The sequence below is a fragment of the Thermobia domestica genome, chromosome 10 (assembly GCF_964235325.1).
Source record: "Thermobia domestica chromosome 10, izTheDome1.hap1.1, whole genome shotgun sequence".
Taxonomy (NCBI): Eukaryota; Metazoa; Arthropoda; class Insecta; order Zygentoma; family Lepismatidae; genus Thermobia; species Thermobia domestica.
Genome location: NC_137463.1, coordinates 227880298 through 227908227, shown reverse-complemented (window position 1 = coordinate 227908227; position 27930 = coordinate 227880298). Strand labels below are relative to the sequence as shown.

Sequence of the window (27930 nt, the reverse complement as noted above, 5' to 3'; positions counted from 1 at the left end):
AGCGGAGTTGTTATTGGTGTGCCGCTGGCTGAGTCAACGAACAAGCTTATTTCCTTTTACCATACCATCTTTACTGACGTTGGCTTGGCCGTCGCGATTCAGAGAAGCAGTCTGCTCGAGAATGGTGAAGTGAGAGGGTGGTGAAAGTAGACCTATCGTACGATGATGTTAATCTCTGTGTCATCGTCCTATGTGAATGTAGTAAATGTTTGCGTACTGTGGATGTGTGTTTTTGTGTTTGTTGCTGCTAAGTATTAAGACAAATAATTTTGTGATTCCAGTGTAAAGTTTTGAAGTTTCTTACGATGTAACTCAACGGAAACTCTTGAGTCTACAGGTAGGTTTGCCACCTGTTGAGTGAAACGGTGGAACAACAAACGTTACTTTCGAAGTGATGCATTACAATAAACACTTCTTAGAAATCTGCAATATAAAGCATTATCAATATAACACGATAAACTGTTTTCTTCGTATAATAAATTATCTAAACATGCATTAGTGCAGCCGGCATTGAACTTTTGTAGCATTAGGGAAATTAGCTACTGTCAGGCCAGTAGGATGCTCTAAATGTTCTGTCATTTAAATATTACCGCGTAGTGGCCTAGAATACATTATGTATTCTGTACAATTCAAATTGTCCTCCTGACGAATGTGCTGTCGAGTTACGGGTCTGTGTATCATGGGTGTAATTTAAAGTATTAGGTCGTAGGGAGGTAAATATCCAGTATTTTCTATTTACCTTGGTTGATTAGCTAGATAACAGCTTCTATTTTCAGTAGTGGAGCTATATGAGACAGAGACTTATTGCTTAAAGTGGGATTATGAACCATTGCTTCGGTTTGTATAGCAGGCATAGTACATCCAATCAAATCTGCAACCACGCCTGCTATAGTTGAGCATGAAGGATATTTATACGTGAAACTAAACAATGCTAATGCACCCTCGCGATTATATGGTTAGCTTACAAGCCTTCCACGCGGAAGACCCGAGTTCGATTTCTGGCGGAAGCGTATATGGCAAGCTTCTTTAGCTGTAGCAGGTCCACATCTCATATAGCCTCGGTACTGAAACAGACGCTAAACTTCAATCCAATTAACTAATGGTAAAAATGGAAGTTGTTTAAACTTGTTTATACCAAGTTACTCTTTCCTCAGTACGTTATAGCTTAGTTTGAGAATGAGATATGCAACTATTACTGCTGAATCTTGTAAAGTATATTTTGTAACTAATTGCTCAAGCAGCTGCAATACAAATAACATTGAACGTGGAAATAAAACAGGATAAACGCCTATCACCGCGAATTCATCCAAACGAATACCAATCGAAAATTAAATTTATAGTTAAAAATATATTGAGGTAAAATTAATCTAGTTTTCAAAATGTAGTAAAATAAATTCCACTATTATGCTCTTTAGGCTAAAGGAGACATGTGATAAATTAATGATTATGAAGAATTTATGGAATGAGAATATTGAAGGAGACAAGTCGTCTTAAGAAAACCCATGCCATGATGCTGTCCACTACAAAACATGGGGTGGGATCGAAGCAGAGATCTCTCGCATCAGAGATGAGCATTGTTTCTTCCAGATATATTTCTGGGGGGCACTGCCTACCCCAACTCGGAGAAGACCAAAATAATACTATAATATAATAATAAATAGAATAGTACCGTGTGAAAATAATATGTGCCCCCTCCGAATACTAAGTGTGTCTTTCCCCCGGAGCATTTTTTTCTGAAAGAAACTCTGGAGATGAGTACTCCACTAGTGAGCCACACTGAGGAAATTAAGCATCTTTACAGCGGTGAAATACATTCATTCACGCGTTAAGTGAATATATGTGTAAAATTAAGCTATAATTACTTGGTTCTCCTATAACCTACATAATATATCTTATCTGCTAGGGTTAGGTACTGTGTTTTCTGTCTCGAAAACTCATAAAAGAAAGCTAACAGGAAGAACTTTCGTTCAAAATGTAATCACATTTACCCTATAGAGAACTTATTATTGTGTTGTTGCATAACGTTACCACGCTCATTCTTTAGATATTAGCGAAACAGTTCTCAACCCTATTCCTTCACTCCTCCTCCCGCACATTTTTTAAAACCCTAGATGATAAAAAAAAAAAAAAAACCTGATCATCACTCTATCCAGCAGCGTACGCGGTATTTCAAATTGGGTCTATCTCCCGTCTTCATATTTTTCTACACCTATCGTTTTCCACGGGAGTCGGTACGCTAACACTCCTTTGCGTATGCCACTGACCATATCTCTGGTCTGTTGACTCAATAATTTTCATTTAGTAATGCTAGGTAAACGTGTAATATTAAAGTGTTCAGTCCGAACATTTAATGTTAGGCATAAATAAACAGTTATAAAGTGGTCAATACATATTATAATTATTGACAGGAGAATGAGAACGGTAAACGCATACACTTATTTGTTGGCCTATATTGTTAATAAGACGAAGGTGTTGCAACCCAAGAAAGTCTAAATCGGAACTCGAACCTCAGGGCCGCATGTACGATTTGTTTGTTCTAATAAATACACAGGACTTGACTACCGTAATTTCTGATAGGCCTACTACTCTATGTTATCTACAGTATTGTGGAAAGAGCTCTCTGGCGGAGTAATGGTTAGCATTTTCCTCATTTATGTGGAAAATCCACGAGCATCATTTCCAATGTAACCACATATTCGAGATCTTACGAACTTTGGCATTGGTGCTGAAATGAGCCGTACGACTCCAATATAATATTATGAAAATTACAGAAACTGGGACTAAGACTATTTGCAGTCAGTACCTGTCTTAATGAACATCTAAAGTGCCTTAGAAACAATTTAAGCAGCAGTCGATAAATATCACAAGTAAAATGGACTTAATTACTGAGAATGTCATCCGCCTAGCGCCTGGATACTTTGTTTAGCATCAACGTGATTCAGTCGCGGAAAAAAAAAAAAGAAAAAGAAAACGTGTCTTACGCAAGACGAGCATTTCCTGTGTCCGCTGTTGGAATGCATGAAGTACAATTAGGCGCCAAATGACTTTTTTACTTCTCACCAGCAACAACATGTAACCACATTTTATGACAGTACTCTTCCTATCGTGTTAATGATTTAAACGAGTGCTCGTATTTTATATATAAACATCAGTTCACTTTCTGTTCGCCTCCCTTAAATAATGTTCTTTGTGTTCAATTTTTTTCTTATTCAAGAGTGCTTGTTCACCAGCATACTGGAAACCGTGTAACTATGTTTTAAAATTGTTTTAACATTTCTCGTACTCATATTAGCGCCCTTATATATTCATTTGTTAAAAGCTTTGAGACTGCTCATTTAATCTAAATACTGCTTTCGTAAGGCAGATTTTTTTTTTTTTTTTAATCGTAAAACGCTTCAACTATCTAATTTATTTCGAGGTTGCTGACCAAATAAAATCTAATGATGAGGAAGAATTTTTAATATTTACTGTACAAATATATAATTTTACAAGTAGTTAGTAGTTTTGTATTGTTTCTAATACCATGAAACAACTTCTTGTGCGTTACAGTCCAAGAAAGAACATAACCAAGTTATTTCTTGTAGCAGTAGCATAAATCATGCAAAATCTGTTTGTTAAAATTGCCTACAAAAAGAATGAATGCGCAATGGAAACTATTTCAGCGCAAGCAAAAAATGAAATCTTTGAGTTTTACGTCCCACGATTATGGCAGCGCAAGCAAGTTATTAAATTTAATACGGTACAGGTTATTATCGGCCATTATCCGTGATCTAGCAGTCATAAAAAAACAGTTACGATACCCTGAAATAATTACAAGAAAATTACCCGCAGTGATGGCGGGTCAACTTACAAGCTGTAATGTCTGTTCTTTGTAAAGGGCGGATACGCTTTATGTCAAATATCTGAAAGGGAAGAAATCAGTGCTATGTGGTGCACAAACACCGTGTATGTGGGTTTTCTCGGGGTTCTCCCGTTTCCTCCCACTGTCTTCATTCCACCATTTCATTCATTTCTCATCATCACCGTCTCCTTTAGCCTAGCCGGCATAAACGTGGGACGTCAAACTTAAACATTTCATTTCATAAAGAAATGAGTGAAATAAACAGAGCAACACATTAATCCTCTCCTGTTATGTAATCCCACACATAAAATATATACAGGGTGTCTCAAAAGTCCCTTGACAGGGTAACTGTTACTATCAGAGCTACAACAAAATGTAAGAAGGAAAACCGTCTTCAAGTATGGCGTTTTCAATCTAAAGTGAAGATTTTTTTTTTTTTTAATCGGACGAGCCGTTTGGGCTGTACACTTTATGCGCCCAATGTTAAATGAAAATGAAACGTTGACATTTACCTGGATCCACAACGTAAGTGAATTAAGTTACTGTCTGTTATGCTAACGTGTTGATGGCCAGTCCCCATTTAAAAACATGCGCCCATTCACTATGCTCTTACAAAATTTGTCCACTTTCCGTCCCGTCCTTCCCTTCCCCAGCCCCAGGTAAATGGCAACGTTGCATTTTCATTTAACATTGGGCGCATAAAGAGTGTACAGCCCAAACAGCTCGTCCGATTTAAAAAGATTCCTTCACTTTAGATTGAAAAACATTATATTTGGAAACGGTTTCCCCTCTTACATTTTATTGTAACTGATGATAACAAAGTTACCCTATATCAGGGGACTTTTGAAACAGCCTGTATTGTTCGTTGCATACAGACAAAACGTTCTTAGAAACAACCAGGAACTTTCACTAATACTGATCTCCCACCGCCAATTCCCTTCGAGCCAAGAATTGAAAAAAGGCTTCGTATGCGGTTAAATCTGATGATGTATCCGTGTGTAAAATTTGATGGTTCTATGTGACTCCTTTCTGTGCAAAAAGCTGAGAAACACTCACCCAGACATTGTTTTATATTTAATATTGATTGGTAATAAAACAAAGGACGTTTTCTACAAATTATAATAATACAGACAAACATGTTTAACATGCTTTTCAGATTATGATGTAACTTTAGACGCGCACTGTCTACATTTTAGATTTTTTTTTTTTTAAATGTTATGGGATTTCAACAGGACTTCGTGAAATTTTTCTTTCTTTTTTTTTTATGTAGATTCTACATTGTAGAATAATGAATAATTTACCTGTTATGAGTTCCCCTCTGTGATACACATGTGACTCCAAGTTCGACTTTCGGTGCTTGTTTAGATGCAAGCCAAGGTAGTGGTTTCAATAGCACATTATGCAGTTGGTCCCGCATCTCATATAACCTCGGTGCTGGAAATCAACATTAAATTCCGCAGTATGCTCTTCTGATAGGGGACACGGTGGCTCTGTAGTAGATCGCTTACATCTGGTGCGTAGGTTTGCCAAGTGTCCGGTTTTTCATCGGCCTGGCCGGAAATGTTGCTGTTTTTTTTATTAAAGCCGGTCACCGGTATTAACTTCTTACCAGTTCGTTTATGACTTTTTTATTATTATTTTTTTAATCTAGTTCGAAGTATAGATTTAAAGAATAACTTTCATTCTGTAAATCCAAACTGTCATCTTTCACCATCTATCAACGATTAATATATTTTGTTCACCTGTTTAAATAATTTTACAGAGATGACAGGACCTGTATCAGGGAATTGAAATTTACTTGTAAGGAATTTTATAGGCCTACTACATTTATTGAGAGTGTCTCATAAGCCTTGGTGCTGCACTTGACGCTGAACTCCCAAATCAACCAACCAATCTAAAACAAATCACTGAATTTATTGTAAGAGTTCAGTATGGTATTAAAACTTTGCGATCCTCAGTTGAGAATCATTGCTCCAGGCAATTTTCTTCCTCCTGTCCTCTGTTGATGTTTTCAATATAAAAGGCTGATTGTAACTTAGTTAATAAATGAAAGAACTAACCATTAAGATAACATTTACTCAGAATAGCTTTTTTGTCAGAAAGTGCAACTTAAAAGAACCTAACAGACCCCTTCCTGACCTGTGCCCTTGGTCTCTTGATGTGTGAGAACGAATTTTGGAGGCATGACATTGGAAAACACACCTCCACTGTTGCCGAAATCAGAAATCATATCTAACACAAGAGCCATCTGATTTCAAAACAGGATTTTACTGCAAGGTCAAATTCTTTTATACCTGTTAAGATGACGTCATTTATTGTACGTGAAATTCCGGTGTTAATAAACATACGTTGCTGAAAATTATAGTGCATGTTAGCGTTACACACAAATAGTAGTTTGCAGTAAAACTAAAGCCTTCGCTTTAACGTAAGTACGAACAATGAAAATGTGAAAACATGATCTTCTGGGTTTTTATATAGCCCTGTTTCCTTTATATCTCAACAAAATAATTATTATTCCTTCGTTAAAGCCCAAAGTTCTCATAACAAAGAATGTAGACCGGTAAACTTCAATTCGCTTCCTGAACTTACTCAATATTCATTTATTAAGAACTTAGCCAAATCAGTAGCATCTGCAGGATTTTTAGAAAAAGAGGGGAGAAGGGCTTAAGAATCCGTAAACTGACTTCAGGGTCAACCGTGACAACTGATGTTTACAATATTTAATAAACAGGTGAAATTTTATCTTGGTAGCAATTCTGAAAAAGAAAAAATTAAGTGCTTCAGTTTTACGTCCCACGTTATGCCCTGTTGGCTAAAGAAAACAGATGATTAAGGGAAATGAGCGATTGTGAAAGAGTTGATGAGATATGTGAGGAAACGGAAGAATCCAAAGGAAATCTACATGAACACAATGTTGTCCACCACAAACTCCATATGGCCTGGATCGGATCAAACCAAGGATCCCTCACACTAGAGGTAAACGCTCTACTACTAGACCACCGTGCTCCCTCAATGCTGAATGAGTTAATTTACCACACGAGTATCTAAATATATTTATCTGCAAATTTCTGAATAGAGGATCATTATAACAAACTGGTCGTATCGATTCAAATAGGCACGAGGTAACAGGATACTCATCACATATTAGAGGTGTGAATGCTAGTTTAAAAATGTGTTCTGTTATTATTGTCATGTTGCAATGCATTTCATAATTGCATATATAAAATGTAAAAAGTTAATCCTAATTTAGTCAGTTTGAAACTTCCCTTCAAAGCTGATATTCTGTAGACGATACTGCTTTAGCCATAGTGAACCTGTTTCTAGATCACTTGAAAAAGCTTTATATATGGTTAAGAAAAAAAAAAAAAAAAGAAAATATTAATTGTACATTCTGAATGTGAACAGAATACCTAGTATTATCTATAAATGATTATATGTAATAATAATAATAAAAAAAAAAACTCGTGTTTCCTTCCAACAATCACTGCTATCAAAATGTTTGGCGTGAATGATTTCCCCGTGCTTCTTTACGTATATTCAATTTGTTTTTATACACAATACATTTTGTTTAAACCAGAAGGGCTGTGCGACCGCCTGTATCGCCGACGTAATAAAGGCAGCAAATTGTATCTGTTTATGAAGCAGTAATATTGCTAACGCTTTGTCTGAAACATTAATTTTAATTTTAACAGAGAAATAAATGTTGCAAATATGTAAGTGTGTATAGGAAATAAAACTACGACTATCGTAGCCTTATGTCTTACAGTACACTGATGATAGATTCCTTGAGATCTGAATTGGGAAAAGCGTTATGAGAGCCTCACATCCTTAACGATAAATTGGTAGAATACAAACCTCTGATGATAGAGATAATTTACTGGAATATATTTAATATTTTTAACACACTGATAGTCGGATTTAAATACCCTGCACTTACCTTGGTTCTGTGGCACTTTAATTAGATTCTTTAAATTTATGCTAAAAACATATATATCTATTCTTCAAATTTTATGGAACTCTACGATGATTAACCCATTAACACTTGAAGTTTCCTCGAGGTAATTTTTGTGTATAGTTAGTTATTTTGGGTCAGGCTTACAACACTCCCCCCCCCAAAAAAAAAGAAAGAAAAAAGGTGAGAAGTCCCAAATTGGGAAACATGTGCTGCGGAAAAGCTGCCGAACACGAGCAAAAATTGTTTCTGCAGAAATTACCTCCCACAGTAACAAGGTGGTTTCATAAATTACGCACAAAATAACACCAGCCTTATATAACTGTAGAGGATCCATCTTTAAAAAAGATAAAAACTATGGTTCTGAATTATGTCATATGTATAATGAAGACTTTTCGAAGTAAACATAGAAAATCTGAACGTGAAAGTTACATTTTAAATTTTATCATGGTCAGTAAAATTTTTACATATTTCGAAATGGCTGTAAAACAAGACAATAGTATTTGGAGAAAACAGCTGATTGAACGTAGGAAATACGTTAGTTGTAGGCGAGAAAAAAAAATGTAAGCAATAACGCAATGAACTCAGGTGAAAATATCTTGTCTACTTCATTTAACTTATATATGCGGGCGGATCCAGGATATAATCAAGGGAGGGGCTGAACCATATTGTGCCGTTTTATCCAGTGTAAAGCAGGATTGAAGCCCATTTTATTCAGTGTATATCTGAGCGTCAAGGGGGTGCTATAGTCCCCCTTGGATCCGCCACTGTATATATGATTAAGAACGTCTTGTTTAAAAAGCTGCTGCACCATGCTAATCATTGTAGGGTTATGAATCATTTTAATAAAAAGCTTTCGAATGAAACCACTCTCGTAGAGCTATAACGTAAAGTTTTAACCAATGGATAAAAGGCAACTTGAAACAAACGTTTCCATAACTCTCTAAAGAATAATTTTTACTAGTTGAAGGTCGAAAGAAAAGCTGAGATAAATCATTGCATGTTAATCACTGTGTGCTCTATTTGTGCAATTTCCAGGAACTGATTTCGCTTGTTGTTGAACTTAAACCGCTCATCATAAGTCTGTATGGCTTTTGAAACAGAACGTGTTCAGTCCATTAATTGGGCTCAATGTTCGCAACTGAAGCAAAAACGCACCTCAACCAAAGCTTCCAAAGTTGCTCCTACCATCTAGTTGTTGGAGCGGTCATGTTTTCCTTGTATTCAGTTCAGTCTAGTTCAATGAACTCTTCTTCACCTACCTTACTACTATCAATACGATGTTCGAACTGGAAATTTAGTCAATAATTATCATAGGCCTTTCATTATCTTAGGAGTTTACATTTTTTTTTCTTTCTTTCAAGTGAATATCCTGGTTATCCCAATTGTTCATTTAATCAATTCACACTTGCTTTTTACATTTCTTCCGTAATAGAGTTACAGAAAATCCCATCACCCTGAAGGCATGTGGCAAACCGTCGATTTATAGATTCCTCTCTTCAATGAAGATGTTATTATGTTAGGATAATTTGTATATTCTGAAAGGATCCGTGATCACAGATGCAAAAGAATTCTCGATTAAACAAAAAAAAAAAAGTGTTATGGCAGAAAAATGTGCTGTCAAATTATAATGAAAAAGTGAGTGTGAATAAGAATATTGCTTTTGTGTGTTTGATTCTGCAGGGAGTAGCACTTGACTTATCAAGCAGCTTTTCTGTTGAAGCTTCATCTATATCTGGTGACTCTTACCAGAATAGTAATGAAGTACACTATTACTAACATCAATAAGTATTCATCATTTTCCGTATGTATGCACTATCTAAAACGATCTCAGGAACCTTAGGTTTATTCAGTTAGTAACTATGAATCAAGGGCGGATCCGGGGGAAGATTGCCCCCTCAGAAGAGGAAACTTTATTATTTTATATATAAATAAAACTCATCCCAGAGTTTGGAGCTCTTAAAAGTAACTATAACCCCCCCCCCCAGTATCACCCCCCAGAAGTCCGTCCTGGATCCGCCCCTGCTATGAATGCATATTTGCTTTCCCCAACAGCACGAAACGGATTATTTTCCCAAATTACTTCTAGTATTAAGATTTTCCTTACATGTAATCATTAACTATTTAACTAATGAGGGGCCGCGGTGGCTCAGTGGTAGAGTGTTCACTCCTGGTGCTTAGGGTCCCTGGTTCGATTCCAGCTCGTACCAAGTGAACTTTGTGGTGGAGAAACACCGTATGCCTGGGTTTTCTCGTGGTTCTCCCTTTCCTTCCACTTTATCCATTCCACCATTGCGTTAATTTCTCATCATTACCGTCTCCTTTAGCCTAGTCGGTATAACCGTGGAACGTAAACGGAAAGATTTCATTTCATTTCAGCTAAGAGCAATAAAAGATAATAATGTTAAAACAATAGTGGAAGGATCAGGTGACATATATGGTAAATTAATAAGCACTTTCTGTTCATAACCTATCCTATAGCATATATATTCATTGATCGTTAGTATTGAGAACATGATTGAAGCCAGCCTTCGGCGAATGGAGAGAGCAGCGAAATGTAATGATTAAATAAGGGGAAGATGCTTTTCTCTAAGATTCCTCTGAATAAATGTTTAATATTTTCTGTGGAGAAAACAGACTTTGATAACAGACGAAGATTGCGTGTGCTTCATATACAGTAACATCTCACATAGAGCAGCCAACCAATAAAGGTGGTTTCCTTAATTGTCGTAGAGCACTCATGATTTTTTTTCCTTGAGTGTTAACATTTTCTTTTATTCAATCCTGTAGTTATTTTCGAAGCCAAGACTATGGTTGTTTATTGTAAGGTTTAAATAGGTTTATTTTAAGCTTGTTCTGTTATATATAAAATAACTCATAAAACAATTAGCAGCAAAACTGTTCGTTTCCATAAAATTTCTCAGCTCGTAGACGACTAAAGAATGTGATTTTATGTCGGGGACAACAGGGATCATATTTGCCCATCCACTGGTAACTATACAATCCATACAGAAAATGGGTTTGTTTTGGCCCTTAACATGAAAATCAATAGAATTTGAGGAGGTAAAGACAATCAACTTTCAATGAATAGCAATTTTATCATTTACAAATTAAGGCGTACACTGGTTTCTGTAGTATGTAACAAATTTAAAGTAGTTTTGTTCCCTCCAAGAGAAGGCAACATTTTATATTAACTGTAGAAATATATAAGGTTGATCTATTGAACATATAACTGCTGGGTCAGCTACGGGTTCGAGTCTTGTCTAGGTTATTTGTTAATTTATGTTCACTTCTCACAGGGTTCTTCAGTCTTTAAAATAGAAGTGAAATGTAAAAACTTGGTTTCTTGTAGCTGTAAGCACTATCTCGCAAATTAAGTGTTCGTGCCTATCCGAATGATAGTAACGCCCTTTTAGTTTCAGACTGGATTCTGAGTGGGGAAAAGAATTTTCAGTACTGACCGAGAAAAGTGAATTGATTAGAAGCTACTTTATAAGAGAAAACATACTCTGATACATGAAGGATAATGCTTTTACGTAATTGTCACTGTTGCTAATGAGTACTGTAATTGTGTCTTACTCATGTCTAGTTTTATATTTACTAGTTAGTAATCTTATTTAATTTAAGGAACTTTTACAACTTCGAATTATAGAGGTTGAATGAAGAAAACTTTGAATTATAGAGGTTATATTAGTCACTTTTCATGAAGAATGCAGAACCTCGGTATCTAGGAGTACTGGCCACCTTGATTACTCGAATTTTTATCTGTTCCCTTCAGCTTCGAGCTATCGAGGTCTCACTATATATGTAGTGAGACTTCGATAAAATATGGATTCAGATTCCAAGAATACAGTACATTTAAGCTCTTACTGTTCTACTGCGGCCGGAAGTGATAAAAACAAGTACATCTACCGTTTCAATATTGAGTCCTATACGTGTAATAATAATTGCATAAGAGATGACGAGAAAGTGTAATATGAATTATGCATCCGAAGAATAGGATCTGGCAGTTATAGACCTACTACTTTGGGTCTCAATATTGAAGTATTGAATTTGTATAATTTTTTGGAGGGAAAGGCCACCGTATGAAACGAAACTTACTTTTGAAAATTACCTTCAGTATAGCTCTTTTCTTCCCTTTCTTCGTCCCTAGTAATCCTATCGTAAGAAATATGAAGGTTCAACCGTGAACTACAGAAACTTCATGATATTAGCTTCATAGTCGTATCGGCTCTCTCTAATATTATGAATAAAATAAAATAATAATAAAAAAACTACAGTACACGCAGACCGGGTTTTTATTTCAATATTTCGAAGACAAAGATTGCTAATGAAAATCAAGAACAAGGAAAAATCCCAGAGTGGTATCCTCAAGGAGACTTCATGTAACATTAAAAGGTAGAAGGACCTTGAACATGACTTCAATGATATCAGTACTAATATAAACACAATCTAACTATACACAGATAATTAGAATTTATTACACAGCTACAAGAACTTTTTTGAAAATATATATATATGAATATAACAAAAAATACAGTATAATTCTCACACACTAGTAACTACGCATCTGTGCAGAAATTATGAACTCAACTGAAATAGCTTTTATAACGGTTTTCTTTCATCACGATCAATATCAATCAGGTATAGTTTCCCGTAAATAACAGTTAGATGGCTATTCTTCACACACTTTTGATATAAATCGCTGTATTAGTTTGTTGCTGGCTCTCACTAGGTACTTTGCTTATACTTCATTTGATATCCTTTTTTAAATTGATACTTCAATTACAATACTCAACTCCTATTGCTTCTACCTCCGGATTCTTTCTTTTTCTTTTTTTTTTAAATAATGGCAAATACTCATAGTACTCTTTCTCTAAATGTATTCCTTTTATTGATTACACAGCCCTCCCCCCCACACACACAAATAAAAGTCCTTCTGCACCGGATCCGAAAGCATAGATTCGATGTATTTTGTTACACAGAATCCAAATTTCGAAACTTCAGGACGACTGACGGTGTCGATTTCTTTTATGGGCGAAAAACTTAGGCAATTTGGGTATAGAAAATGCACGTAATACACCTATGGAAAAAAAAAACTGTTCAGTGGACCCCATGGTATAGATTCGATGTATTTTGTTACACAAAATCCAAATTTCGAAATCATAGAACGATTGGCCGCGTCAATTTTGTTTTTTTACGAAAAACTTGCGTGATTTTGAATAGGGAGGACAGTTTTTCGCCCATAACAAAAAAACTGACATGGTCAATCATCCTGGGGATTCGAAATTTGGATTCTGTGTAACAAAATGCATCGAATTCATACCCTAGGGTTCAGTGCACAGAAATTTTATTTTTTGTGTGGCTGTGATAGCGGCACACTTGCTCAATGGTAGAACGCTCACTTCTAGTACGAGGAGTCTCTAGTTTGATCCTAGGCCACGTGAGTTTGTGGTGGACAACATGGCGTCCGTGGATTTTCTTAGAATTCTACCACATTTTCATTCCTGAGCTCCTTCGTGGCTAAGCGGTTAGTGTATGCGCCTTCGGCGTGGGAGATTCAGGTTCGATTCCCGATGTGAGCTCATGTGGGTCAGATTCCACGTTAATCAGGAGATACATGTCTCATATAGCCTCGCTGCTAAAAGGGACGTTAATCTCAACATCATTTTCATTCCAGCAATTTTCCATTATTATGCACCTTCATTAATCCATCCCGTTTAGCCTAAAAGGCAGAAGCAGGAACGTTTTTAATTTTTCTCTCTTTTATTGCTAAGAAACAAACTGATTATTTATTGTTTATATATATATATATATATATATATATATATATATATATATATATATATATATATATATATATATATATATATATATATAGGGTGAATGTGCCAGTACTCAGCCTCCTAACTCAAATTTTATGTTTGAATGTTATTTTTGATTTTAATTTTGAACAGAATGAGACTTCTTCATGATATATGTATTCATTATTTAGTCTAGTTTACAATTAAAGGAGTGTTTTTAATGTCATTTTTAGGATTTTAACAATATTTATAAATTTCCTAAAAATGCCGAAAAATACCAGTACTCAGCCACTACATTCTAGAACTCAGCCATTAACGAACCTAAAGTCAGCCAACAAAATTCGAAACTAATAATAAAAACAGATGTAATATCATCGAGCGTTTTTTATTTTGCTACATGACACTACAAATATAACAGATTACGTTATAATTGTTTAACAAAAAAACACATTATATATTTCTCGGAAAAATAGGAACAAAATTGCATTGAGCGCACCCTTCGTAAAAATATAAGCAACCATGAAGCTAAAACATTTCAAATAGAACTAAAGTTGTTAGATCATAGCCAAATTTCATGACCAGTATATCAAAATATTATTTGATCACTCCAGTTAAAAGTTAGAAAACGCAAAAAGAAAAAAAAACTATCTTCAATTGCTATCTTCCGTTCTAAGATCTTGGCTATTATTATATTTCTCTATTCATCTGACGATATGGCACTTGGTAATTTATTTTGCTCCATTTCCTCTTTGAAGTCTTCGCAATTGGTCCTGGCTAAAATAAATTATTTTCAAAATTTGGTAAGATTTGTCTACTGTTATTTGAACTCTCTTCGGGAGCTTTATCTATGACTGTTCTCAATATTAACGTTGGCGCTTTTAACTTGAAGTAATGTACCATCTTTCAAAACATCGTACCATCTTCCATTACATTATGGACCAATATTTCAGTACGATCTGTTTGACAAGGAAATAGAGAAGGAATCTGCGAGGAAATCAACTCGCAGATGAGCAGAGTTGAAATTCGGCGCTGCTTTTCTTTGATGTTACTAACAGTTGATAAATTCCCAATTCTTTCAATAGAATTATTATGAATCAAAGCTTCCTCCTCGATATCACTTAACACTGTTTCACCATCTACACCTTTCTCTTACATATGAAATCACTGACTGAGCTGATTGAAAGTGTTGTGAATTAATGTCAGCCGATACACTGCAATCTTTTTCGAAACGTCTTTTCACGAAGCTATTTTTAATGCGTTTAGAGTAGTCTACAGCATTTGCATTGAAAGGGCACAAGCCACATTTCCTGAAACCATTTCTAATTGAATCAGAGAGAAAAGAACGGTAGTAATACCGTTGACAAGAGTGAAGAGAAGTGAGATTTTGTTACACTCTTATTTATGTTTTTGGGAACTGTCTTCTTCCATTCTATCTTGACGAAATTGAAGACACTAACATCTGCTGGCTGAAGAATGTGTATTGTATTAGGTGGTAAGGCATATAGAATTATTCAGTTTTCGATGCAAAACACATTAAGTTCCATAGTTGGATGTGTGCGATGCCCTTCAGCAAATAAAATTATTGGTCTTTTAACGTTATTTCTTCCAGCCATTTGTTTATACCATTTACAATGTACTCATAAAAAATATCAATCCTCATCCTGGCCTGTTTCTGATCTTCCCCAAAACCAGACCTTTGACATACTTTTTATGATATCACGCGGTGGTCTAACATACGGGAAAATAACCATTGGAAATACAGTTTCGCTGTTTGCAGAGAAAACTAGAAGAACAGTGATTGTTTCTTTGTTAATTGCACGTCGGACTTCATAAATATTTTTCAAACCTTTCGATGCGATAACTTTACCAGTTTTGAGGCAAAGGCTAAAACTGGTTTCATCACCACTAAAGATTCGGGTGGGATCTTGTAGAATATCGGATGCGTTAATGCTTTGGAGGTACTTCTCGAGTTCTTTCAATCACTTCCGAATAAATTCTTCGGTGATTGTTGCTCTTGCCTTCGGGAACTCTGCAAACTAATTCTGGGTTTCCTCGTAAGAACAATTTATACAATTTTATACTGTATTCAATATATCCATTTTATTTTGCCCAAATCCAACTTTGGCTATTTCAGTAATTCACTGAACTAGCTTATTTTCTTCTGGTAGTGTTAACACTGGATCTGTCTCATTTTCCTTTTCTTTTCATGTACTCGACCATGAATCCTATCTTGCAGTGCGTTGCGAGAAACATTGAATGTTCTGCCAGCTTCACGTATAATCATTCCATTTTCTACAGCCCTCTGTGCATTGTAGAGAGACTCTTCTAAGTACTGGTGAATTGACCACCGTTTTCATTTCTGAACTTCTATTTTTCTTCCTTTTTAATTCATTTATGTTTACTTACATGAAATGAGTAAGTGGGAACCTGGTTTTAGCAAATTTGGATGTTGATATTTAAAATTGCAGTAAAATTACCAACAGGGCTGACTTTTGGTTTTCGAGGCACCAGTATTCGGGCTTTGCATTTCTACCGGGGCTGACTACTGGAAAAACAAAGATTTGTGAGTCATGCTGTATATTATTAACGGAAGGGAAGTGAATACTAGGTCTGGGCATGTGATGGGCGAAATTGCACACACATGCGATAATTCCAGTACTCAGCCCCGGGGGCTGACCTTTAGAAAATCGCTCATTTTTCAATTCCAGTACTCGGCCCCCCCTATACAGACGAAATGCTCAAAATCTACAAAAATATTTTTTCTGTTTTCATTTCCTTAATATATACAAATTAAAAAATAAAAAGAACATTTATTATTTTTACATTAGATAACAAATACACACTTGTAACAAAAAGTCTCATCTGTTATTTTTTACGTAGCAGATTCACGCATTACAACATAGCGTCTTCTTTGTCCACCTATTGCTGCGACACTAGGTGACATTTCGGTGTGACATGTGATCGGTTGTGTAGAGGATGAATGTCTAAATGCTAAGCTTCATATTGATAAGGGTCAAAACGTAACGTTTTCTTATTTTTGTTTCGAAAATGCGTAAGTGGCTGACTACCGGTGAGGGGCTGACTAGTGGCACATTCACCCTATATATATATATAGGGTGGTTGTGCCAGTCTTCGACCACCCCCTAGTTGCCGACCACTTTTCACTTTAAAACCATATATTAGACTTATTTTCCGATAAAAAAAAGCATGCTTTTCCGTTATAATTGAATTGCAGCTTATTCTGAACCAATCACAAAGATACTGTCAAAATATATTGCACATGCATTCGGTAATAGCCAATCAAATGTATGCCTACGGAAGACGCACTGAGTTTTCGACAACTTTAATCTGTTGCAAATGGGAACGACAGCGCCCTGTGTTTCGTGCTTTTCCATAGTTTTATCTCACCAGGTAAGAAATGCACATATTATTCTGTTACATGGAACTGTAGAGCACATTTTAGTAATTAAATTTTAGTGATAACTGTAAGGTATGGAGAATAAATCAATAAAATGTAGTGGTCGGACAATGACTTATGAAATATTCTTTGTTAACTAGTGTTCGACCACAGGGTGGTCGAGCACTGAAAAATTGTAGAAATATCAATAACGACTAACTTTCGATTCATCTGCATGAAATGAGTGCCTAGTTACCAATTCTGAAGTTATAATGGAATACGAAAACATTTACTAGTGTTCGACCACTACTTTTCGTAATACATTTGTACTGGTTGAAGATTAGCTGTTTCTTTCTGTGTCCGACCATGCTTTGCGTTTGTATTTTCTCGCAGAATTTCTTGATTCAAACACTAATCCAGTGATCAATTTACATTTGTATAATATTCTGCTGAGTCTTACCGTTAATACAAGAATATTCACCGAATGGCCGTGGCTCAGTGGTAATGGTGAAGAGGCAATCTACTGAGGGTTCGAATCCCTCTCAAGAGCAAGGGTATTTTTAATTGTCCTCGATATGTCTGTGTTTGTGTCCCTGTCAATTACCTCCAATTGGCTCGAGGAGCATTCAGGCTTAGTGTCTCGGCTGAGACAAACTTTGAAAACAATAGTAAAGCGTTGGCTTTGCATTCGGTAGATCCTCGGTTCGATCCCAGCAGTCGACCATCTTGACTGAGTTCTTTCGGGTTTTTCCTCACTCACACCAGGGAAATGCTGGGATGGTATCTTCAAAATATACCCTGGCCGTCTAACTTCTAACATCCTCTCCCCACCCTGTCCCGGTCGGAACCGTAGATGCCTAAAGGCCATAAAATAAATTCAAATTCAAGTAACTGAATATTCATGTAGTTTCCCAACATTTTCATGGAAAATTAATGGCACTGTTAGGGTATGACATTTAATTTGAATAATAAATTTATTATATTTGGTCTAATTCGTTTAATACTGAACTACAATATTCTCGCTTCGTCGTGGAACGCATTCAAATATTGTTAGCGGAATAGCTACTATCAGCTCACGTCTGGAATACTTCTGTTTTCCTTGCATGTGCTTAAGAATTTTTGTTTCTTTCAGAGATAATGAGTGAGTAGGCCTAAGCTTAAACTGCCAGATTATTCAAACGAGGATCTACAAAAAGCTCTGGAGGCTTACCGAAAAAGAAAAAAAAACGCTCCATACGAAAGGCATCAGTAATCTATGGAATTCCTCGGGTAACGCTGATGGATAAATTTCATGGTCACAGTCCCAAAAAGCGAAAAATAAATCCAGAACCATACCTAACACAGAAAGAAGAGGAGGGATTAGCAAACTGGCTCCTTAATGTGAGCAACAGGGCTTTCTACAGAAGAAATACGATCTTCTGAACAGTGTTAAAAAATTGTCGATTCAGAAAAACGCAAAACGCCGTTCAAAGACAATCGAGCTGGTGAAACCTGATACTACACTTACTTGAGGAGACACCCACAAATTATGTCCCTAAACTTTGAACAAGGCGCAGTACGCTCTAACCGAGGAAAACATTTGCTTGTGGTTTTAGGACCTTGAGAAATACTTAAAACAAACGGGACAATCTGATATTCTAAATGATTCTGAGCGAATTAATGCTGATGAATCCAGCTTTCAACTGTGTTACAAACCAGGAAAGGCGTTGGGGTCCAAAGCGTGGAAAAATATGTACGAGGTGAAGGGCAAGCAGAAAGAAACATTAACACTGCTTTGCACTTTTTCCGCAGCAGGATAAATTGTATTTCCAATGGTCGTATATCTGTATGTAAGACATCTTCAATGCAAAGGACGTCATCAATGCAGTTTCTTCAGATATTTTCATAGGCAGGTCAGGTTAGATAGTGGCTGGATGCGAAGTGAAACACTACGAATGGATAGCAAACGGCTTCCTAAAATGGGTGAATGATCCGTCTATTAAGAAACCAGTCCTTCTGCTAATCGACGGCCACAACACTCACTTGGCAATGGAAGTCAGCGAATTTTGTTCCAGCCATGCTATAGTACTCTACTGCCTTCCAGCAAACAGCACACATATTCTTCAACACTGCGACGTATCAGTGTTCAAATCGTTTTCGAGAGTTCTACATGGAAACTGAGTAAAATGTTACACGTGTCATTTCTGCACTATTAATTAAAAGAGTGATATACAAGGTAGCACCACAATTAGTAATTAAAAACGAATTTAGAAGATGGGGTTTATACCCCTTCAACCCAGAGAAGACGAAGCATGTTTGGTGCTGCATTCCACTGAACCTTAAATGAATTTGGTGGTCCCTTTCTTGACAAAACTATCACAAAATTACTTTATCTCAGCGACTATTGTGCGAAATTGCGAAGTAATACCTGAAAAACTAATGATGTAACATCTACAGATGCTATTAATTTGGTAAAGTTATGCTTTAGCCTTCATGCTGTAATTAAAATCACATTAACCGAGTAGTGGTCGATGACTAAACAGTAGGCGGTCGAACATTAACGAAAAATGGTCGAGCACTAAAAGAAATCAGTTACTGGTGTTTCTCCGACTAATATTACATAAATGGTATAAGTTATCTCAGTTTTGGATAAAGTATAGATAAAATATAGTTTTAGGAACACATGTGAGCTACTTGCATCCTCCTAAGTTGTTCCATTGAGTGAAAAACGATTAAGGACCATAAGAAAATGAGTTAGGTGGTCGAGGACTGGCACATTTACCCTATATATATATATATATATATATATATATATATATATATATATACAGAGCATTCAAAAAGTCTCTATACACCTGAATCGTATGCAAGCATGTTTGGAGGCTCATGGGGGACATTTCCAACATTTGCTGTGAAAATGTGTGTTAAAATGTGTGTGTATATGCTACGCCCTGTACATGGTGCTTTTATGCCATAAAATATAATAAATTTTGACTAAAATAATTTTCTCGTTGCCTTGAATATGTGACAATTCAGGTGTATAGAGACTTTTTGAACGCTCTGTATATAAATATAACACATTTATCTATTGTTATCTCTTCTAGCTGTGATGCACATATTACTTGTGAATTATTTAGCGAATACTTCTCTTATGTTCTAAATTAACTTAGTTTCCAAAGAATATAATGAATGTACATTGAGGAATACTTGCAAAGCGGGTGCTCTACCACGGAGCTACCATCTATCCATCTTAAGATTTCATTAACTACGTATCGGGGTAGTCTCAACACTGATCAGTCTTCTTCTTATTATTATTATTATTACAGTAGAGTCCCGCAAACTCGGCCTAATTTATTTATTTATTTATTTATATGAAAGTACACAGGCATACACCCACAACATACCTTCTTGACTTACATAATTGATGGTAACATGACTTTACAAAGAAGAAAAATAAAACATGGAAAGAGAAAAAATAAAAGAAAAAAATACTAAAAAATAAAAAGGAAAGAATGTACAATCCAGCCACGAGAACAATAATATACATATATATAATATATATCAGTACGTTAACAAATAATAGGTGGACAAACACCGTGCTCGTGGGTTTTCTCGATGTTCTCCCGTTTCCTCCCACTTTCTTCATTCCACCATTTCACTCATCTCTCTTCATCACCGTCTCCTTTAGCCTAACCGGCATAACTGTGGGACGTAAAACTCAAAGATTTCATTTCATTTCATTTTTTAACAAATAATAATAGATCATACATGGTCATTATTCAGTATTTCATAGAGAAGTTTAACAAATTTAACTTTTCCATCTGAAAATAGGTCTATCCTATCATTTAATTTATTATAGACTCTCAGCATTCGTATAATAGGTGAGTGTGCATGAGTTGAACTTTTCGACATAAGTATATAAGAGATATTTTGATTTCTGGAGCGATATCTTGGTATATAGAAAGGGATATGTAGCAACAGTGTTGAACTATTAATTCTATTTGTCAATATATTTCTTAAAATAATAAGAGAATGTACAATTCTTCTATCCTTTAAGCTACTTAGGTTGAATAGCGAAATGTGGATCAAGAGGTGACCGAGTTTGTGAAAATGCCGGATTATCGATAATGGGGTTTAAAAAGAGTAAGTACGAGTGTTTCCTCAGGAAATACAGTACTGTACCGGTACTTGCATGTATTGGTTGCTTGAGAATGTAACAGAAAATAAACTGCTCAATTACCCTTAAACAAAGGAAAAGTACGTACTTTATGAAGGCATAGAGCCTTTACTATACATGAAAATGAAAATTAATATTAATGAATACGTACTGTACAGTAATTTACCTGATAAGACAGACCTCAGAAAAATACTTTAGGAAGCAATAAAGCCGTCTATAATGAAAATTAACTAGACGACTTTGGAAATGCTAGTGCAATGACCTTGAACGGGTCTGTGCGCGGGGTTTCTTTCGCCCTGCCAGGGTGTTGCCGAGTTTTAGGGACTCTACTATATTATTATTAGCTTGAGTTTAACGTGCCCTTTCGGTACGAGGCTATGCGAGACGTGGACCTAGAATTTAAATGTGGAATCCGAGCTATTATTATAATGACTTCAAATTTCAATGTTCTTCCACTGAATGTTGCCATTGGTTTGTAAAATGTTTTCCGTAAATTTTCAGAATAGAAAAAAAAAAAAAAAAAAGAGAGAAAGAAACAGTCGAACGTTCGGTAACATAATGTTGTAGTAACTGTAAAATACTATGAAATAGTCATAAAGAATTTTCGAGGAATTGCTTATCAAAGAAAAGTCTGTGATTTGGATTAAATCATAACTGCTAACAAACTACCTTGAGATCACTATCTCGAAGATATGTTTTCCTTTCTTTGTTTCTTTTAATGTTAACAATAGAAACTTAAAAATGAAATATTTCGTTTGAACGTCCAAAGTTATGCCTTTTAGGCTAAGGCAGACGATGATTAAAGCAAGTGAATAATAATGGAAGAATTGGTGGAATGAGAAAGTGAGGGGAAACGGAAGTACTCCGAGAAAACTCACGGACACGATGTTGTTCACCAGAAACTTACTTGGCCGAGGATCGAACCAGGGAGCCCACGCACCAGAGATAAGCGCTCTACCACTGAGTCATCGTGCCCCCAACAAAAACTAACATATTTAATATACTTATCTCGTGGTTACTTAAATTTATGATAATATATGCTTATTTTTTTTCAAATTTGAGAAGAGTTTTTAAAAAAATCTATAAGAATATAAAGTTCTTCTACTTGGTAGAAAACAGAAAGCAGTAATCGATTAATTATATCATCTGATACAGTGGCGGATCCAGGATATGATCAAGGGAGGGGCTAAACCATAATTTGCCGTTTTATCCAGTGTAAAGCAGAATTGAAGCCCATTTTATTCAGTGTAAACCTGAGTGTCAAGGGGGGGGGCTATAGCCCCATAGCCCCCCTTGGATCCGCCCTTGATCTGATAGTTGAATAAGTATTGTACGTTGTTAACATTTTGTAGAAGTTTTACTATGAAAAGTAATTAAATCCACGTTCGAAAATCACTATTTTCTTTGCAATTCTAAGGTGTTGCTGACTTCTGTGTTTCCTGTTGGCTACATGCCTGTCTGTTAAGAACATTATACGCGAAATTGTTAGGACATCCCCGTAACGTAAACTTGTTCCCTATGCGATGATTGACTGAAAAACATTATTTTATCATTGCAATTTGGATTTAAAATTACGACTAACATTACCGTGACAGAAATGTAATAAATAAAATAAATATGTATTTTGTCAATAATTACACCTCTATTTTCATTACTGTGTTTTATTCTTTGCAGGATAACGCTGGTGCAGGAACAATTTCAAGTGAAGGATATACAAGAACAATGGATATTTAACGTCTTCCGTAACTTATATTGCAACATGCTACTACAAGACATAAGTACTGCTGTACTGATTTTAATTATCAGTATAGCCTATAACATAAAGGCTTCAAGGACACTACGAGATAATTCACCGTCACAGAACAGAGCATCTAGCAGGAGTTTGGAGTGCCCTTCTGCATGCAGCTGTAATCTAAGCCCTTCAGGTGACCACGAGCTCAGCTGTCCTCGTATTGGAGAAAATCTGATTAGTGTAAGCATAAAACAGGAAGAGTATGTGTACATTCAGTGTTCTGCGAACTTTGTGTGGTCCGATTTTTCTCTACTCAAAGATTTACATGTAGGAAAGGTAAAGACAGTTCAATTCCGCTTATGTCCTCTCCCAAACCACCCCTTAATTGACATTGTAAATGCAATAAGAGCAACGGATCCTCAGATATTAGAATTTCGATGGATGAAGTACATTCCAGGAATCTCGTTAGAAACTAAACATCTATCAGGTTTATATGGTATTAAGAAGCTAATTCTTTCTGAAAATGGATTCAGTGATCTACCAGAAGATCTCCTTATTGACATGAAGAATCTTACATGGCTTGATCTAAGAGACAATCAAGTACGCCTGCCAGCCAAGTTTTTTCAACATACCCCCAATCTTACCGTGTTGGAACTTGGCAAAAATGATATCGAAGAACTACCTACAGAAATATTTTGGAATTTAACTAAACTCAGGTTGCTCAATTTATGGAGAAACAAACTTCGAAATTTGACGAAAGAAGTTTTTAGAGACCTCATAAAGCTAGAGTCACTGGACCTGAACTCAAACGGGATTACATCTTTGCCCTCCGATGTATTTGATCCTTTAACTGATCTAAAAAACCTTAGTCTCTACGGAAATAATTTTTCTGTTCTACCGGAAGAATTGTTCAAAAAGACTACATCCCTCGAACGCATTCGTTTCTTTGATAATCGCCAGCAGCTCATTTTGCCGGATGGTATATTTAGCAATTTAACTAAATTGAAAGAGCTTTATCTAAATAGGTGTGGTATTCAGTCTTTGCCTAAAAGAATGCTGGAAGGTACAATAGTGCTAACTAACTTTTCACTTGAAAGAAATAACATTTCAGACCTACCCGAAAACTTATTCATTGATACGCACGAGCTTCTTAACTTAGATCTGAGCAACAATAATCTTCACGAAATTCCCAATGCGACATTTAATAGACTCAGAAAACTTGAAATTCTCTTACTGGGTCACAATCATCTTACTGAAATTTCTGATATTTTGTTCCGTGGTCTAAGTAAACTACAGCGCCTGGAGCTTCAAAATAATGATATAGATTTTATTCATTACGATGCCTTTAGGGAAACTCAGAAACTGAAGTCGTTGCGTCTTTCAAATAATAAAATTTATTTTACACCACCTGAAATTCCTGATCCATTAGGTCCTTACTCTCCACTACAGCATTTAATAAGTTTAGAAATGCTTTGGCTAGACAATAATCGCATCACAGAAATATACTCAGATTGGCAACTGACAATGCTTAGACTTAGAACATTGAATTTAAGCCACAATAACATCACCCAGATCAGTATTCATGATCTACAATTTTTGTCAACCGATCTCTCTGTCGATCTGCGACATAATAACATCTCACTTATTGACTTAAAAGAAGCTCAGCTGTTTGTTCATCACCAACAACAGAACAGTGGAAGGCATATCAAAGTATATGTAGATGACAATCCACTTAACTGTGACTGCCTGGCATATGATTTATGGCGTTACTTGCACAATGAAATGCCCCCTGAAGTGAAAAATTTCGTAGACATCATTCCAGGAAATTTATCTTGTGCAAAACCACCTGCACTCGCAGGCAAATCTATATTGCGAATAGATTATTCTTTATCCTGTTCTGTTATTGATAACTGCCCTTCCAGCTGTCATTGTTCATATAGAGCTGCAGACAAAGCGTTGATAGTGAATTGTCGAGGAGCTAATCTCCTTCAGTTACCAAAGGTCCTTCCATACCACAAGGGTATAAACCACACTGAACTGTACTTGCAAAATAATTTCATATCAGCACTTCCTCTACATGTTCCGAAGACTTATGAACCGGTAACTCATCTCATCTTGTCGAATAATAATATATCTTTCATAAATGTATCGTCTTTACCACCAAATCTGAAAGTTTTAGATATAAGTTATAATAATTTATCGTATCTCAGCAACAACTTAATCGAATACTTTTTGAACGTTACGAAACCCCCTTTGTCCCTAGAAATTTCTCTTCATGGTAACCCTTGGCCATGCAATTGCGAAGCATTACCATTCTTAAATTTCATACAAGCTCGTTTTAAGCAAATACCACACCTTGCTAATGTAACTTGTGTTAAAAACAAACAACAATTTACTCTTCTTACTGCAAGTGATTTGTGCCCTGTATCTATGGCCGTAATTGTGGCATGTGTTACAATAGCGATATTTGGAGTGGTGTTAGGAACTTTGGCAGCTTTATATTATCGCTACCAACAAGAGGTGAAAGTGTGGTTATACGCAAGACATTTGTGTTTATGGTTTGTGACTGAAGAAGAACTAGATAAAGACAAGCTTTATGATGCATTTATCAGTTATTCACATAAAGACGAAGAATTTGTTGTCAACAAGCTTGTGCCGGGACTGGAAAGAGGTGATATTCCATTTAAATTGTGTCTCCATTATCGAGATTGGATTGCTGGTGAATGGATACCGAATCAGATAGCGCGATCTGTTGAAGATTCTCGACGAACAGTAGTAGTATTGTCACCGAATTTTCTTGAAAGTGTATGGGGACGTATGGAGTTTCGTACTGCGCACTGTCAAGCACTAACTGAAAAACGAGCGCGAGTGATTATTATACTGTACGGTGATGTGGGTCCACTCGAAAACCTCGATCCTGAATTGCGTGCTTATCTTACTATGAACACATACGTCAAGTGGGGTGATCCCTGGTTTTGGGACAAACTACGTTACGCATTGCCACACCCACCTGAACTAGCTAAACACGGCAGAAGAAGAGGTGGTCCACTGGAGGACAAACTGGAACTTATCCGAGCGGATATTCCTCCTGTTATAGCTAACGGACAAGCACATCAGGTACCTGCATGACATTTCATTGTTGATAAATGTGTGAACATCACGAGTTCTGGTGGTTGTGATAATAACGTCCTGTAGACGGTAGCAGCTCAATTCATATAAAGACATTTAAAAGCTTTAGTAAAGGTCTCAGGATACGCAGCTAGAGGCTCATTTCTGATTATGCCATATTGAAATGCTGATGTGGTACAAAATGTTTTTTTTTTAACCTTTGAACTCTGCTCAAGGTAGACTAAACTGCAGATCTGAGAGTTTATTAAAACAAAAACGAAAGTGCCAGTATACAAAATTATGTATGAATGTACATAAAGATGTGTGTGAGTGTGTGCGAATTCCAAAATTGTGAAGTATGAAAGACTGATTTTTTTTTCAATATTTATTACACACGGAACTTTAAATATGTATTCTTATTATGTATCTACTTAAGAGAATGACGTGTAGATTCTATTTACGAGATAAAATTTTTCAATATTTATTTCGTCCAGGTGTTCAATGTAAAATTCAAAAAAAAGAAAACAATAATTTAAGACGAAAATATCTTAACCAAAATAATATACAAGTAAATAGTTTGGATATATTCTTCCAATAATTAATCATCTTGCTATTTCAAAATTGTACATCTTTGTAGATAATCACTGTCTATATTGTGTTAGTACTTTGTGAATCAGTAAGAAGCAAACCGGTGAAAGTCTGACAATGTTAGTTGATGTACGCATCGTATTGTTCTTTCGGCAGTCTTAACACATATGTCTTTGTAATTTACAATTTCTCTGGTTTAGAAATGTTTAATTTCCCTCTTGCCGATTCATATATAAGAAAGACTGGATCCTAGAATTAGTTAGGAATATATTCCAGTACTAAATACTTAGTCATTCACAACACTAAGTTTTCCTTGAAGAGAAGGAAAAATGTATAGTGGGTAAATTAAGACTTGAATCATGCGTACATAATTACATTTTCTTATTAAAATAAACTTTATTACGTACCAAAGTTTCATACAACAGACAGAAGTCTCATTATAATCAAATATTCATAGTATGTATTTTGCCATAATTCTGCAATGTAAATAATATATACATTTCCACAATCGACACTTATGTATAATTTTTATAAAAGACATTTTGCCGATAGTAATTAAGGGTATGTCATTCAGTGGCAGCTCTCTTTTCTATTACAGCATGAAAATCACTTGAAAAAAGTGTAAATTTGTATAATTCTGTAGATTGAAAAAAATGTGTGCATCATAAAGAGACAGTATACTCAGATTGTAAAATAAACGTGTGCCATTTTCTAAAAACGTCTTTTCGAAATGTATGTTATTTAAGTCCTTGTACATTTTAAAGAATCTTACTGAGAAAAATATATAGGTAATACCTTGTTATTTTTGTCAGTCAAAAAACCGGGGGGCCTAGGCCTCCCTGCCCCAGGTTAGATCCGCCACGGCGCGACATATAATAACGATGGTAACTCAGTCGTGCTTTTTCCACGGCTGTTCCACTTTATTTTGTCCACCCTACCGTTGATACGCCTTTGTAACTTTTAAACTAATGGACAGAAAACGCTGAAATGTGGTACCATTTAAATATTGGCACAAGAACATTGTCTAGGTTAACATATTTAGTGATACTACAAGGTTAACAGCGTTGCCAACTCAACGCAAGGTTGTATTTTTTAAATGGTACTACGTAAGGTTACTACACATTTCAAGTCTACATGTAAAATGAAAACTTAAATTGTTACATTTATTATTCAGTGTTGCAACCTGAGGGCGCTACATTATCACAAACATCCAAATTGCAGTGGTCTCTACAGCAGTAATAACGTGATATCTGAAACCATTCTGGAAATATGGTAAAAACGATCGAAATTTGCAACACTGCTTAGAATTATGTATGTAAATTCCGAGAACTTGTTGTAATTACACTTATCAA

At 35.8% G+C, this 27930-nt stretch overlaps 2 protein-coding genes across 2 annotated transcripts in view; one reads left to right on the top strand and one right to left on the bottom strand.

Annotated features, from left to right (window-relative positions):
* Window positions 1–27930, bottom strand: part of Lerp (lysosomal enzyme receptor protein) — a 502993-nt gene that overhangs the window by 217295 nt on the left and 257768 nt on the right. The gene's annotated exons all lie outside the window — the stretch shown is intronic.
* Tl (toll like receptor) lies at window positions 41–27296 on the top strand. Its single transcript, XM_081729163.1, has 2 exons — window positions 41–337; window positions 22825–27296. The coding sequence occupies exon 2, from the start codon at window positions 22910–22912 to the stop codon at window positions 26009–26011; it is 3102 nt and encodes a 1033-aa protein (XP_081585289.1). The 5' UTR covers window positions 41–337; window positions 22825–22909; the 3' UTR covers window positions 26012–27296.